Source organism: Bactrocera oleae, chromosome 5 (assembly GCF_042242935.1).
Source record: "Bactrocera oleae isolate idBacOlea1 chromosome 5, idBacOlea1, whole genome shotgun sequence".
Taxonomy (NCBI): Eukaryota; Metazoa; Arthropoda; class Insecta; order Diptera; family Tephritidae; genus Bactrocera; species Bactrocera oleae.
The window spans coordinates 14,691,143-14,707,757 of NC_091539.1; the positions used below are offsets into that span (position 1 = coordinate 14,691,143).

The 16,615-nt window shown below is 36.9% G+C and overlaps 2 protein-coding genes and 1 long non-coding RNA gene across 7 annotated transcripts in view; 1 reads left to right on the forward strand and 2 right to left on the reverse strand.

Moving 5' to 3' along the window:
• Window positions 1-1,397: 1,397 nt before the first annotated feature.
• Window positions 1,398-4,728, reverse strand: Pp4-19C (protein phosphatase 19C). 2 transcript variants are annotated; one of them, XM_014234703.3, is made up of 3 exons: window positions 4,403-4,728; window positions 2,973-4,030; window positions 1,398-2,528 (listed from the first exon to the last, which is right to left on the reverse strand). In XM_014234703.3, exons 2-3 carry the CDS (start codon window positions 3,764-3,766, stop codon window positions 2,399-2,401), a joined length of 924 nt encoding a protein of 307 aa, XP_014090178.1. In that variant the 5' UTR covers window positions 3,767-4,030; window positions 4,403-4,728; the 3' UTR covers window positions 1,398-2,398. The 2 variants fall into 2 exon arrangements, with proteins under 2 accessions (XP_014090178.1, XP_069965652.1); XM_070109551.1 differs by lacking the exon at window positions 4,403-4,728 and adding an exon at window positions 4,290-4,363.
• Window positions 4,729-6,239: 1,511 nt separating this feature from the next.
• LOC118682447 (uncharacterized) lies at window positions 6,240-7,840 on the reverse strand. The gene is made up of 3 exons (XR_011396679.1): window positions 7,488-7,840; window positions 6,565-6,588; window positions 6,240-6,491 (listed from the first exon to the last, which is right to left on the reverse strand). It is a non-coding gene; the product is annotated as an uncharacterized lncRNA (long non-coding RNA).
• Window positions 7,841-7,910: 70 nt separating this feature from the next.
• Window positions 7,911-16,615, forward strand: part of Flo2 (flotillin-2) — a 315,478-nt gene continuing 306,773 nt past the window's right edge. For 2 of the 4 annotated variants that reach the window (XM_014234675.3, XM_014234679.3), the window contains exons 1-2: window positions 7,913-8,058; window positions 10,005-10,208. In XM_014234675.3, coding sequence (XP_014090150.1) covers window positions 10,160-10,208 — 49 coding nt within the window. In that variant the 5' untranslated portion in view covers window positions 7,913-8,058; window positions 10,005-10,159. Of the gene's footprint in view, window positions 8,059-8,465; window positions 8,485-10,004; window positions 10,209-16,615 lie in introns of those variants that run through there. The other 2 variants (XM_014234677.3, XM_070110431.1) reach the window with 2 other exon arrangements.

Genomic DNA, 16,615 nt, shown 5'->3' on the forward strand with positions numbered 1-16,615 from the left:
ATAGTGGTAAGCGTTTTGACTTTGAACAATTATTAGATCTCATGGAAACCATTTTCTTGTTAGGAACATTTTTGGAGATTGCACATTGTCTAATTAGAGAAAAACTTATTGCTTATATACCTGAGCACCCAATTTTGCTGGGCTGGGAGTAACCGAGGTGATCGATTGGCGTCAAAGTGTTGTAGATGATAGGTATGGAGGAAGCCTGTTACAAGGAACCGATATGTTGATAAAAAGATGATTTAGGATGGAAGGCGTGAATGTTTAAGTTATTGTCCTTAGCCGGGTTTCTTAGGTTAAATTCATATGCGGAAAATTAAACATTGTTAGACCGTCAGTGAAATTGTGAGCATCCGTAGTCGAGAATCTTCAACCTAAGACTTCGTATGAGAAGAAGGGGGTGTTAGACGAGTCGACATGCAAAGATATGATAAAGATTATGCGGAATAAATGTGCACCCCAATTATGATAAAAATGGAGTTAACGACAGCTTAATTCTGTTATTATATCCTGAACAGTGTATACTATTAGGTTTGCGACTATATTCGTAATACCCAGGAGGGAACGTCGGAGATCCAATAAAGAATATACACAGCATGACGATCCGAGTCGATTTAGCCATATTCATCTGTGTATACGCGAACATATCGATCTGAAATTAAACACACGTATTTTTCTCTCCAAAAAACTTTTCATTTGCCAGAACCGCCGACATTGAACCACTATAACATATGGCTGTCATATAAACTGAACGATCAAATGCATGTCCTTGTAAGGAAACTTTGTTATTTGACAAGATATCTTCACGAAATTTGACATGAATTATTATCCAAAGCAACGGTAAATTTTCCAATTGTTCATATCGGCCTACTATAGTATAATATATAGCTGACATACAAACTGACCTATCAAAATCGATCTTTTTATACCATTTGATGCTGTAAGAAATGCTCCTGTGAAAAGTATTATAGCTTCAGTGCAGCCGAAGTTAACGTTTTTCTTGTTTTTTCGGAAAAATATTGCATTGTTAATCTTACTCCAGATCGGAATTGATGTTGATCCTGTATAGATTTAGATGGGTTTCGTGTGTCTTTATATCGCTTTTGTAATGCTGCTGAAGCAAGAAACTTTGACCGAAGAAGAAATTTGAACCATGCTTGTTGTGAAAATCTAGATTTGATAGCAACGACTTTCTCTTTTTCATTTATTCATCTACGAACGACCACCAGCCAATTACAATCAATACAAACCTTTAGAAAAATCGGCGATGCAACCGTTTTTATTCCCACTTATGTTAATGGTGTTGAGTACGATCGCGTTCCTTAAAATGAGCTTCTTTGCATATCGCTTACAGGCAGACGAAATACCAATAGTCCTCAGCAATAAAAAAACAATACTTTTATTTTAGTTCTTAAGCCTATTTAAATTTATTTCATATAATTTTACGATTTGCGTTTACTTTAGTTCATCGTGTTCACAATATAGTCAACACTATAATTACAGTCCTCGGGTCTTGATATATTTAATTGAAAAATTGTGTTATTTACGGACCGTCATCAGCTAGTACCATAAGCATGTCAGGCCACTGACAGGACCGCGAGTTACTTTCTGACAAATCACTCATATAACAAAATTGTAAAATTGCTTTTATAGTTCTTTGTAATTTTTGGTGAGTTTTGGTGTTTTTATTTATACAAAACTACAATCTTTTGCGCCAGATTTCACTTTTTTATTTTTGGCGTATTGGTCGTTCAGAGAGACAAATTACGAGCAGTGGCAGTTACTATATGACTAAGTTTAGCTTTATCTCCTTGCAATACTCATGTGACGTAATTTCTCGATATTTTTCCTTCAATACATTTAAGGTTTTACTTTCTATGTTTTAATTTTTGTTTAAAAAATGATATACGGTTTATGAAAATTACTATTATTATCGTACGACTTTTAGCAATTCATATTTCTATATCATGGAACTTTGTAGAAATTGCGCACAATTTGTTTAATGTATGTATATACTACTGAGTAATCGGAAACTTACATCACTTTAACAACCATGGGCGCCAACGTTATGTATCGATTTGTTTGCAAAATTGGACACGTAGGCATAACACGGGCAGTAGGTTGAATTTGTTGTATAAATGAATGATCCAGATGTAAGTTTGTGTTCACAAATAGAGATTTTTTGTTATAATATGAAGTACACTCAAATAACTTAAAATAAAATAGGCTAAGGGAAGTAAAAATACTAACAAAATGTTGCTAGTTGTTTACTAAACAGCTCCGGAAATTTGATATCCCCTACAGTGCAATATAGTATTTACGTTTCTCTGCATTAGTTAATCCGCAAAATGTCAATTTGATTTGCTGTCCAGTCAATTGATCAGATTGCCTGTGCTTTTTAGAGAAAATAATCGGCTTGCGGCTTTTTAGATGGTATACCCCTGCTTTCTTGAGGCGCGGCTTCGAAAATAACGAAGTCTCGATGCAGGTACTCATTTAATTCCAAAATTGCTGCCACATTTCCACATCTGTAATATTAAATGCATAATTAACAAATTACTAAACATAATTTTATTTAAGAAGTGGTCAGAATTTTCAAAACAAAAATTTGTCACTTTTCGAGTTTGAAACATGAAAAACTGGTGACTCATCGAAGGATATTTTTTAATTTCGATTTTTATAAACAATTAACTGTTGGGTTTTCCTGAAAACCTGGAAAAAATTTCTCATTTCCATTTCATTAAAAACACAAAAAGTTTTGATCAGGCAGTAGATTGCATATTAATAAAACTATTTTTTGTCCGATTGAATTTAAATGAATCTCCAAGGATGTGATGGCCACCGCCAGAAGACTTACTTTTAAAATAATTTTTTTTTTTAATTCGTTAAATCGAAACTTATCTAATAAATTATTAAAAAATAGTAATTTTTTCAGGCCTCTGACTACACCTAAACCGTTATATCTAACTTACCTATAGCAGTAGTTCGGCGCTGACCAAACAGTTAATACAGTCTCATTAAAATGCCATTTGAATCCTTCCATGACCAATTGATGGGCTCTGCATATCATATCAATGTCGTTGGTGCGGTTAAATTGAGACACCACATCTGAACCAAATAAATAGCCAGCTCCGCGTGGCGACACACCCCAACCCGTCTGATCTTCAGGGTCACTCCATAATAAATCACACATGGGTCCATCATGAGGTACCTCTTGCTTGCGATCAATCGTTCTTATTTGATCTAAATACTGTATTGAAGGTGAAAGACCACCATGCACGCAGAATATCTTTCCGTCAATGATAGCCGAAAGACTAAGATAGTCAAAGATTTCAGTACAATAGCGCCAAACAGCCGTCGATCCATATTTACGCAAACACTCGTCGTAGAATCCGTAAACTTGTGTGATTTGGCGTGATTCGTGGTTGCCGCGTATCAATGTAATGCGATCTGGATAACGTACTTTAAGCGCTAATAACAGCAGAAATGTTTCGACACTATAGTAACCTCGATCGACAAAATCGCCCATGAAGAGATAATTTTTTTCGGGTACATCGCCACCAACTTTAAATAATTCTTTAAGATCATAAAACTGTCCGTGAATATCGCCACACACTGTGACTGGTGAGTCAACACGCTGCACATTTCCCTCTTCAACGAGTATTTCGCGCGCCTTGGCGCATAGTGCCTTTACTTCATTTTCTCTGATTATTTCACAGCGTTTCAGCTGCTCAATCTGGCGATCCAAATCGCTATAATCGGTCATAGTGTTGCTTCTGGAGTCTGAATATGAGTAATGAGTTGCTGTTTGAGAGGAGCTAAGACTGCGGTTGCTGTTATTACGACTGCTCAGGGTGGCGGAGGAGTCTGTCAAGTGTTGCGGAGTTTTAATGGTGATCTTGTGGCGTTTTTTTTGTAGCAAGTACGAAAAATTGGAAGTTGTTAGGTATTGGTTGAGTTTTCACAGTTGTGCAGTAATCATGTGTTCCAAAAGATATGCAGCTCAGTGCTGCTCTTGTTTAAGCAACTTCTATAAGAAACAATATAGTTAGTTATATTCTAAGCACATAAAGGAAGTTAAGTGAAAGTTAAATATTGCATTTGTAACTAGGGAAATTGTAGAGAATGATGTTAAAACTCACTTCCTAACTTAATAATAATTTTTAAGAATTGGCCAACTGCATATAAACCAACTCTAATGTAATGAAAATTACAAAAAAAACCTTAGGATTTTATTGGAGGAAAGCACTGTACGTGTTGTAATAGCTTTTATTAAAAAAAACCCTTACCAAATTTTTTTTTAGCACAATTACATTAAACATGGATGTACCTACACCGACCTCTATAGCAGCATAAGTCCGTGAGCCCATTTGTGTTTTCTTAATTTACATTTACTAGTTACCTCTTTTTACTATATTTTGCAGCGGCTGTCTCACGTTTTACACCAATTTTCCTTAGCAGAACAAAATAAGTTGCAATCAATCCTACACCCTTCTTTCGAAACGCAAACAATGCAGTCAAATTAAACTGCAACTGTTTAGTGTTTTTACTATTTTTTATTATTTATTATTATTTTATTATTGTAATTGTAATTAGAATACGTTTAATTTCAGTCCACAATCATGAAAAATCACCGCGCTTGTTGGCTTCTTTCGCCAAACAAATGGTGCCAGATAGTTCGAAGCCTAAACAAGTTATACGTGAATATTTGAACACTTTATTTATATATTTACTTAACTACGAGTTTTCACAAGTTTTTAAATAAAGTAGTTTATAAGTTTTTAATAAAGTAAAAATTTAATAATACGCAAAAGAAACATAACATATTACATATTACTGCTGTGTGATTTGTAGTATCTTGAGTCATAAATTTATTTATCAAGGGAGATACGGTAACAACATTTCTTTTGTTTCTTACCTTTGTTTTCGAATTTTTCGATATCGAATAATATACTACGATTTGGATGTTGCCACACTTATTTGGAAGAATAATTAGTATGAAGCCAGATAGTCAGCAAATCACCAACATTTGGCCAATCCCTCAAACTATAGTATTAGCAGAGAACGTTCTCTGGTATTAGGTTGTATTCAAATCACTACAAATAGTTTGATGTAGTTTACTTATATCTTTTGTAAACATTTGTCCCGTTTCAATTGAAGTTTTTTTTATTACGATGATGGCTAATTTCTTTGTCTTTGATTTGAGATTTTTGACAGAAATTTGTAGAGGCATAAAAGAACAAAAAGTTCCCTTTTTCCTTTGGCTGATTTACTTATATACAGCTTTTGCTTCACTTTGTTTCAGACTTTTGATTAGATAGAAAATTTCGATGTATGCTTTTATTAGAGTTTCGTCACATCGAGCCGGAGAAAACAAAGCGAAGCAAATTGTTGAGTAACTCTAATCTTATTTTGCTTTTGCAAGTGACACTCGCCGTTTTTGCAATGAACTTAAGTGAACCAAATGTAATATATACATACTTATATATTTATATATGAGCATGCATATATATCGAAGCAGATTTTTGCGAGCCATGGAAAAATATTTAGGAATTTTAAAAATATTTTAGAATTGTAAAATATTTTAAATCGACAAAAGCTTTGTTGCCACTTTTCCTTTCTAAAGGGAACATCACATTTATGATTTCTAGCTTCTGCCATGGTAAGCGCCTTTTCGAGACAAAGGCAAACGCATGCTCGGGGAGATGTGTAAGGGCGTTTGCTTTTATGATTGAACCGGTAAAGCTTATTTCTATTCTGAAGCTGCTCATGTTATTTAAGACAATTGTTGTTTTTGTACAACATTGTTTGTAGTTTTTCTATTGGCTGACATATCTAAATACTTATGTACGTAAGGTTGTACATATATGGATTACATATTTTGCAATGTCATACCTATATTTTTACATACATACATATAGAATACTGCACTCACATGTATTTATTGTTAAGTGTATTTATTGTTAAGTCATAATATCAAAATTTCTATTCCATACTACATACACACAAATGACATCAATATTGCCGACTATGTATGTACATAAATAAATTATTAATTTTGTAACAATTGAAATTAGAAAAATTATTAAAAATGCACTCACATGTATTTATTGTTAAGTCATAATATCAAAATTTCTATTCCATACTACATACACACAAATGACATCAATATTGCCGACTATGTATGTACATAAATAAATTATTAATTTTGTAACAATTGAAATTAGAAAAATTATTAAAAAAGTAAATATCAATTTTTCATCATAAAAATAGTTTCTATGACAATAAATTATCACGCATATGTGAGGTGGCATTTGTAACTTTTGTTCAAAGTATTTAATATTTCTCTTTATTTTGTAGATACGTATTTCTGCCAGAGAACGTTGTTACAAATTCTCACTTCTGTTAAATAGTAGAGAATACCACAGACAATTATAAATTCCCTTCTCGTTCATTTACGTTCTCTGCTTGAGCTCATATTTTTCTCTCAACTGCTAGAAAATAAATTCGTTCATAAAGATCCAACAAGTTTTATCGAGACAAAAGAAACAGGACAAAACTTACGATTTCAAGTGAACCCAAATTTTGCTAGAAATAAAAGTAATCCACTGTCAAATTAATCTAATATACATAAATATAAACGACATGAGAAAGTGGAACTGAAGTTCTCAAGCAAAATAAAAGTCAAAAATTCAAAATAAGGATCGAAAGAGTTTATCCAATTTAATATTTCGATAAATCATACCTATTTAAAAATATAGTTCAAGAACTGCACTTCTTTTCGAAATTCATATTAGGCTAATATTTCGAAATTATCAAACGTTCAAATCACATAGTGAAATTAATCATAGGTATATCTTAAAAATTAGTAGCACAATTCAAAAAGTAAAAAACACTTGTCAAATACATTTGGAGTCGGCAATTTTTCATTGTAAGCTACAAAACCGCTTTCGATTCGATTATTTATTTGATAGCCAATCAATAAATTATTATGGCGTTTGATTTCTGGCGTTTGGCTACCAGTGATTCCTTAGTATTCTTTAATTTTTTTAACTCAGTTATGCCAACAAATCCATGACGTAGGCAATAACAAAGAAATTTTTTATCATTCCTTTTTGTTTCTATGTGATAACCAGAGCAATTAATTTTGCTTGACGAATTGTTTTAAAGAAAGATCCATTGTTGTTTTTTAGGTTTTAGAATTCTTCATTTACTCCATTATTGTATTTGAATATGTCATACGGAAAAAACACAACCCCCATGTGATAACATCAGCATTTCCAAACTAACAAAGGTAATTGTTACGAGGTACATAAGTATGTATATTAAATTGATATTTTTTAGTGATGTAATAGTTTAGACGCGCACAGATTATTTGTTTAAATGATGACCATACATATAATAGATATATATAAAATTCATAATGAATAAATAAAGTTTTCAATAATACTTTTGAGATGATTCTATTATGTCCAAAAACAATTTACCAAAAGTAATCAGTCGTTTGTAATGTTTTGATTCTTTGTTTCAACAATAAATTTTTCAAAGGTTTCAACCAATAAAAATACATTTTTAGAGTGATAACTGAAGACAAACAGATTGTAAATCTCACAAAATCATTATAATGTTACCAGAAAAATCATGAGAAAACAAAAAACACTTTTTTGCACATTATGGATTAAAATTCTTTTTTTTTAAGGGGAGCACGCTCCGTATCGACACAACCTTATATAATTTAATCATGTACTTTTGATGATATTCAGTTATATTTTTTTGAAATAGGCCTATGTAATTAAGAACTGTCAAAACTAGTGTGCATATATGGCAGCCCGTTGTGTGGATTGTATTCGATGACGTCATGGGCGGAGCGGTTATTTTTCTCAGGCGCGCCATCCACAAACGCGCTTGTGTGAGTAGCAGTCGAGTGTTGAGATTGTGCGGTCGCGTTTTACGTATATTTGTGTGCTGAGAGTGTCAATTGTTGGATAAAAAGCAAAAGTAAAAAAAACGTATCAAAATAGTTAAGAAAAAAGTGAAGTACTGAAAATAGCTGAAAAAGTAAGTGTTACCGGTTTATAAACTGAATGTGATAAGTAAATCGTAAGCGCTAGAAGAGCAACTAAAGAAAGAAGAATGAAAACAAAACAAACACAAAGTGGTTGAAATCTGTGATTTCCAATTAGAATTTCTAAGGAATTTGTTTTTTTTTTTTTGCAATCGCTAAATAAGCATTAAGTTGTATTTCTACCCAGATCAAACGAGCAAATGGCTTTGTGAATGCTATTTAGTAGATATATAGCATTAATTAGCAATTCTTAGTTGAAATTTTGTGAGGCTATCAGTTAATATCTTTCAATTAATACATATTGCAAAAAGCATGGCGATTCAATGTATAGGATGACGTAGTTCTATATCGGCGAACACCCAACACCCCACATATTTGCTGTGCTTGTATGGCTGCCGCTGCCTGCGATATGTAAATATGTATGTGTTTAATATTTTTAAATGCCTCTGAGAATTTTTTATTAAATTAACTTAATGCGGTATTTTAAAACGATGCTAAAACGATATTAGACGTTCTTGATATTTTTTCTTAATTGCATGTGTTAGTGCATTTGGGTCGGCTTTAGAATAACGTCCCACGCTTTCGGGGATAAAATGGGTATGGGCGGATAGAGGAGATCCTCCAGATCAAGAATATATATAGATATAGCCGCGGGAAACTTATAGTTTTCGAGATAATTGGGTTTAAAGTTCAAAATTTCAACTAATTAAAGTACGTATTTTTGCGATTTAAAATGAATTATACACTTTTTTTTGCACTTTTATATTCACTAACACTTAACTAATTCGTTTTTAAAAATTTTTTTTATATTAGATGCTGCAAAAATAGCTTTATTTCAATATTTAAATCATTGTCCAATTTTATTAATTTTGACAATAACAAAATGGTTGTGAATGTCCAAACATCATTGTTGCCATACTAATATATTTTGTAAACGAAGAAAAATAAAATAAACAGAGAGATTGTACCCTAGATACAGGAAACAACGCAAAAAGAATTTCTGCGCGTAAAAACTTTGGTACACCCCGGTGTTGGATCGACCAGGGTTATTTTTTTGAAGCGCGGCCGAAGGCCGCCAACGCAAAAAGGAGTTCTGCGCAAAAAAACCTTGATACACTCCGGTGTTGGACCGACCAGGGTTATCTTTTTAAAGCGCGGCCGAAGGCCGCCAACGCAAAAAGAAGTTCTGCGCGAAAAATATTTTGATACACCTCGGTGTTGGACCGACCAGGGTTATTATTTTGAAGCGCGGCCGAAGGCCGCCAACGCAAAAAGAAGTTCTACAAGAAAAAAGTAATATTGTCATTGAGGGTATAACATAATACTTAACATCAATGCTTTGTAATAGTTTATTTCTCTAGGTTTTGGATTCCTATATTTGGGGTATTATCTGTTTTAATTTCTTTCAGTTCAATTACAAAAGATGTCGATAAGGTAACACTGGTTATTTGAAATTTTGCAACCCTTTTGTTATGGTCAGAATTAATAGAATTTAACAATAATTCAATTATTGAATTAAACTATTTTTGCACTATATAATGTAAAATAAATGTGTACAAACGAATTAGTGAAGTGTTAGTGGATATAAAAGTGGAAAATATAAGTGTATAACTCATTCGAAATGGGAAAAATGCGTACTTTAAATAGTCGAAATTTTGAACTTTAAACCCAATTATCTTGAAAACTATAAGTTTCCCGCGGCTATATCTATATATATTCTTTATCTGGAGGATCTCCTATATCCGCCCATACCCATTTTATCCCCGAAAGCGTGGGACGTTATACTAAAGTTTTCCCGTGCATTTAAACAAATATAATTTTATCTGTGTGATTTTACGAGCAAAAGTGTTTGTGCTAATAGAAACAAATCAAATATAAATATCTAGAAATTTTGCTTTATATCATAGTTTTAATTTATTATTTGTAATTTTATATTTAGGTTTCCCTTTTGTCCCACCGTGTATAATTATTGTGAAATAGTGTCAGTGCATTAGTAGCAACGTGAAAATTTGTGCAATTTAGTTAAAAAATTAAAACGATTTCCCACTAAAAAAATATAATACAAATCTACCAAAACCTAGAAGGATTCGTAAGATGGGCAACATTCATACGACTGGACCAAATGAGGCGTTAATTGTTTCAGGTGAGTACATTCACATCATTATTCAACACATTTTACAAGTAGAATACTATTTAAACAACACGACCGGCTTTTTGCTAGGATTACGTGTACAAAAGCTGCTTCTTCTTCTATGATATGTATATAAGTGCAATAAAAAAACGCTTCTACCAAACGGAAATGTGTAGCGCCGTCTGGGAAGACATGTATAACAGCACGGATGGAGCTGGCCTTATCTGGACATATACATACATACATAGTATGTCCTGTACGATGGTGCAGGTTCAATAACATTAATGCAAAAAAATCAATAAAGTGCCAAAAAACTTTCTATTCATTTCTCATTTGTTGCTTCCTTTAAATATTCAACTTTTTTGGTCATAGCGGCATAAATTCTTACGCATGACCACGTAAAAATATACGAATCCAGGCATGTGTGCAAATACTTGAAGCTTCAGAATTTAATACAAACGTTTTTTTTATTAAGTAGATATTAACAGAGTAGTCCTATAATTATACGTACATTAGTTTTTTTTTAATTAAACATTATATGTCATCGATTACAATATCTAATACATACTTAGGACTAAGTAAGGTCGGTATTACTGTTACAACAACAAAAGATGTGAGCGATGGTCTCAAACTGAACTATGATTTTTCTCAATTGTTTTCCTAACGAAATCTACAGGAAGAGGTTAGCAGGTATAGTCTCTCCAAAGACATGCTACAAATCGTTACGAATATTGTCGTCTCCTACTTTAAAAACACTGCTTATGTTTTTATCAATGCACAAAAATCTGATTTCTTTCTTTGTATGTGGGTACTTACTATGTTGAACAAAGTCAATGAATGTGACTAATGTAATATTCAATATAAATATACATATATACTTGTATGTAGATATACGTTATATGGGCTATAATTGTATAACTATTTCTTACTTGTAACTAATGCGGGGATTATTACTATTAATTTTACATATTAAAAACAACTATAGTAAAACCTGCAAAATTTTACCCAACAAGGGATCACCAAATGCAACGTTTGACTAATGCTAGCGAACCGCTACAACAATGAAAGCTTTTACTAATGAAAATACGTACATATGTACATATATACAAACATATTCATAATTGTTTGTACACAAGTTTTATAGCGTTTGATTATGATTTGTTAACCAGGTTACGCTACTTATCTTATCAAAGTACTAATTTATGTACTTATTCGAACCATTGTGTATTTGCAGGAAGGATATAATATTAATAAAGCCATAATAATCTATTATGTACTCAACAGTGTAATTCAGATTTCATTTACACAAAGCTTAATTGCCACTTGTAAGTAATTTCAGGCTTATAATATTTATGATTTTTACTGATCAACAAGTGAACAAGTCCACTTCTCTGTTGTAAATAGTATGTTTTATATAAATGTTTTGGTTTATATTCATGTTTTGGTTTTCGGTTTCATACGAAATATCTTGAAGAGATTTCCTTTGCGACTGTGTTCACACAAGGCCTTTTTTTTTTTTTTTTTGTAGACGAGGGGACAATTAGAAAAGAGGAAAGGACTGTGCCGCTCGTGCTGTTGTTGTTGTTGTTATAACGATTATCTAATCCCCGTTAGGGTGATAAATTCTAGATTCGTTGTCGTCGAGGTCATCTAACGGAAGGCCCAGGAAACGAGCTGTTTCGACGGGGTCGGACCATAGGGAAAGGGGTGTTAGATGAGTGGGGTTTGTAGGGCATGCAAAGAGGTGGTTAGTGTCATGCGGAGACTCATTGCATGCAGGACATGTGTTTAGTATGTCGGGGTCTATTCTGGATAGGTAGGAGTTTAACCTGCTACAGTATCCAGAACGAAGTTGCGCGAGGGTCACTCTAGATTCGCGAGGCAACTCGAGCTCTGTGTCTGCAATGGGTGGTGGTTTGACTCGTATTACGCCATTCACTGAAAGGGAGTCGGTGAAGGTGTTAATGGCTCCACTGTGAATGGCGGTCAGTGCTTGTCTGAAGTTAGTTGCGTCCGAAGTCTGGTCGACGTGCTGTCTGATGTCGTCGACGTAGTCAAGGAAGGACCTCTTGATGTTCCTAGGAGGCTGCTCCGCTGCAAGCAGGCGTCTGCAGGGGTGGTTTCTGCGAAAACATCCCAGCAGAAACTGCTTGGAGAGGAGCTCATTATGTTCCTTAACCGGAAGCATACGGGCCTCACTGTGTAGGTGTTCGATTGGGGACATCAAGAGGCACCCCGCGATAGTCCGGAGTGCAGTGTTCTGACAAGTCTGGAGCTTCTTATTCTGCGTGTCACTACATCCAGGCGACCATATTGCGGATGCATAATTGAGGACCGGCCGGCCGATTGCCTTGTAAGTTGCCAACAACGTTTCTTTGTCCTTTCCCCATGAGCTGCCGGCAAGCGACTTGAGGATTTTGTTGCGGCTCTGTACTTTGGCAGTTATCGCGGTCGTGTGAGGAGTGAAAGAGCACAGACTGTCCAAAGTGACGCCTAAAATTTTAGGGTTATTTACTGTCGGAATTTTAGTGCCATCGACTGAAATGTTCAGGTCCAGTCTGTACTCTTTCGTCCAATTGGTGAAGATGGTCGCTGTGGATTTAGTGGGGGAGAGTGTTAAGTTCCTTGCAGAAAAGAAGCGAGAAAGATCGGAGAGGTAGCCGTTTACTTTTGAACACATGCCATCGATTCCATTGCCCGACGTCAAAATCGTACAGTCATCTGCGTACGAGGTCATTGAAATTCCCGCTGGTGGCTGGGGGAGTTTCGAGATGTAAAAATTAAACAGTAGCGGGGAGAGGACACCGCCCTGCGGAACCCCCTGTTTAATTTTCCTGAGTTTGGAGTTTTGACCTCGAAATAGTACGGATGAGTGTCGACCGCTCAGGTAGTTCATGGTCCACCGCTTCAACCCTGGAGGGAGCGTTGATTGTTCCAGGTCCTCAAGTAGCGTTGCGTGATTGACTGTGTCAAAAGCTTTTGACAAGTCCAACGCTACGAGGATCGTCCTCTCGCAGGGTGGCTTCTGGTTCAGGCCATGAACTATCTGGGCGTTTATGACGCTAAGTGCTGTGGTGGTACTGTGCACTTTACGAAAACCATGCTGATGGTCTGCTAGGCTCAGGTGGTGGGTGAATGACGGGAGTAACAAGGCCTCAAGTGTCTTCACTACTGGGGAAAGGAGAGTTATCGGGCGATAAGACTCCCCTTTGTTGGCGGGTTTCCCAGGTTTCAGTAGTGGGACCACTCTTCCGACTTTCCACACATCGGGTATTTGAAGAGTGGATATCGACAGGTTGAGGACCTTGGTGAGGTAGTTTACTCCCGTTGGGCCTAGATGTTTTAACATCAGCATGTTTATTCCGTCAGGGCCGATGGATTTGGACGATTTCGCCTTTTTGATGACATTCTGAACCTCCTCATCGGTGAAAGTAAGTGGTGCGCAGTCTTTTGGCATTTTGCGCAACCGTCGGGTAACACATCGTTTGGCCTTGTCGGTCGAAGGGTGCAGTATAAACTGCCGGCTAAAGTAGCTCGCGCACTTCTTCGGGTCCGAGGAGGCATGGCCATCGAATTGGATTTCAACCCGATCGTCATGTTTCCTCGGATTTGACAGGGCCTTGACAGTAGTCCAAAGCTTACTCACACCGGTGGAGAGGTTGCAGGACTTCAGGTGCTCTATCCATTTTGTCCGCTTATGATGGTTTACCATTTGCCGAATCTCCAAATTGAGATCCCTTATTCGGGGATCACAGGGATCGGCATGGCGTAAGGTGTCGCGCTCATTTGCTAATACAGCTGCTTCGGCTGGGAAATTAGGGCGGAGTTCCGCTATTCTTCCAGCCGGTATGAAGCGAGCTGTAGCAGCAGCGATCACCTTGCGGAATTGACGCTCGCCAACGATGACGTCCGTAGGAATGGATAGTGCGTTGAAGGTGCTCTCAGTAAATTCTGTGAAGCCGACCCAGTTAGCTTTGTTAAAGTTAACATAGGTGCGGTTATCCACAGAAATAAAGTCAGGAGGTTTCTCGATCGAGATAATTATGGGCAGATGGTCTGATGCAAGAGTTAGCATAGGTCGCCAGGTTATACTATTTATCAGACCACCGCTAGCGATGGTAATATCTGGCGAGCTATTACAGGTGCCCATAATTCTGGTGGGGGCTTCGTCATTCATTGTGCAGAATGTCGAATCATCTATCTGTTCCGCCAGCTCCATCCCCCTACGATCGTTTGACAGGCAGGAATGCCAAAGATCGTGATGCGCGTTAAAGTCGCCTAGCACCAGACGGTTTTCACCACGAAGTAGCGCATCTATATTCGGGTGATATCCTGTTGGGCAACATGTAACTGGGGGGATGTATATATTAAATATTTCGAGCTCGACATCGCCTGACCGGACAGCTATTCCCTGACATTCTAGGGTAGTGTCCCTGCGGTCGATGTCAACATCGATTAGACGATATTGCACGGTGTTGTGCAATATGAAGGCTAGGCCTCCACCATTATCTCGCTCGCGATCCTTACGTAAAACGTTGAAACCTGCACAACTCAGAAGATCTGAGCGGCTGTTTAACTTGGTTTCTTGGACCGCAGCTATCGTTACGCGCTCCCGGCTCATAAATGCAACTATCTCCTCGATCTTGCTCTGGAGTCCGTTGCAGTTGAATTGTAAGAGTCGCGTTTGTCGCGGGTGTCCAGTCGTGATCCTAGGGGTGAGTGGGGTGCGTGTAGGTGGTGGTTGTTGCAGCTGTGCTATCCGCATGGGCGGTTGTCGCACTATGGTGTTGGTTGGCGACGCCACTGTTTGTGATTGCGGGGGCAGACTCCCACAGCATGGGGCAACATACGACGCACTCCACTCTCGTGTGGTGCGCAGGCCAGAACACGACAGAAAGTGACACCAGCCAGCACAAGAATTGCACTTGACTGATGTGACATTCCGGCGTATTATGGTCTGACACACGGAACAGACTGTGCGAGGAACCAGGAGTTGCTGTGTGGTTCTCGCACGGGGATTGGAGCTGGATGAAGGTGGGGGGGGGGGGGGGAGGTTGGTCAGATTGGGAGTTGTGCTGTCTTTGTGAGCTCCTTAGGACCGTGGAGGTCCCATTTTGGCCACTCGACTGGAGTGGCAGCGCAGTGCGCGAACATGGTGCAGGTTGCACGGCCGTTGAGGCATATGTCGCATTATTGCGTTGACAGCATGGGGCCACGTAACTCGTGGTCCACTCCCTGTGTGTCTTAAGGCCCGAGCAGGTCTTAAGATGGCTCCATCCATTGCATGTATTGCACCTAACCGAGGTGGAATTTGGATGGAGCCTTTTTGCGCATACGCAGCAGTAGAATACCTCAGGGCCCGGGTTGGACTCAATGCCAGCACGGGTCAGGAGGATACGGAGCAACCCTGCTGCTAGGCGTTGCTCCAGTGACGACAAACTTAATCTAAAACTTACCGATCCAAACAGGGTTAGATCGTCGAAATAACAGCCCTTGGCCGGATAAAATCCGGGTCAATTCCGGTATCGCAGAACCGGCTGTTGTGGGAATTGCCGCTCGTGCTCGGGTGACACGCTTTGCGTTCTTGTTGGTAACAGCTCGCAGCTATGCAATTCGGCACTCTTGTTTTTGGTTGTTTCCATAGCGTTCGGTTTCAATTGAATGTTAACATTATGTTCGGAAATTTAAATTTTATTATTTACTTTTCGATTGCAATATAATATGCATAATATTATAGAAATATTTTTGAAACTTGCGAATGGGGATACAAATTTGCCAATGAATAAAAGGTTTGTGTAAATGTAGTTGTGAAAATGCAGAAACTTGTCCTATTTAAGTTGTCGCACACATATCCCTCGTGTAAACACATTGTGCGAAAGCAAGAGAGAATTTGTCGATTATGAGCGGCAAAAGAGTCCTCGTGTGAAAGCAGTGTAATACAACAACGAATTCCATCAAATTAATGGTAGATTATTTTAAATTTTTTAGTTTCATTTAAGAACGTATGAGCCGGAAAGTGATTATGAAATAATTTAAAGATGGTTGCCAGGTTTCTTCTGAATAACATAAAAATATTTTAATAGCTAAACCCATCAACCTTCAATAAAAGGTATTTTATTTAGAGTTCTATAGAGCTGTCACCTAGCTTTGCAAATATTTCAAAAAATATGTACATATGTATGTATATACAGGTTGGTTGAAAAGTTTCTGCGCTCGAAATGAAAGAAATATGTTTTTGGTACGAAATATATTTTGTTATTCAATATAATCTCCCTTAACTTCAATACACTTACACTTACTACAATGATCTTCGAATAATTTTATACCATCCCTATAATGAATTTCTGAAAGCTCTGAAAAATACCCGTCTACGGCTATAATAACTTCTTCATTCGACAAAAACCGTTTTCAACGAAGGA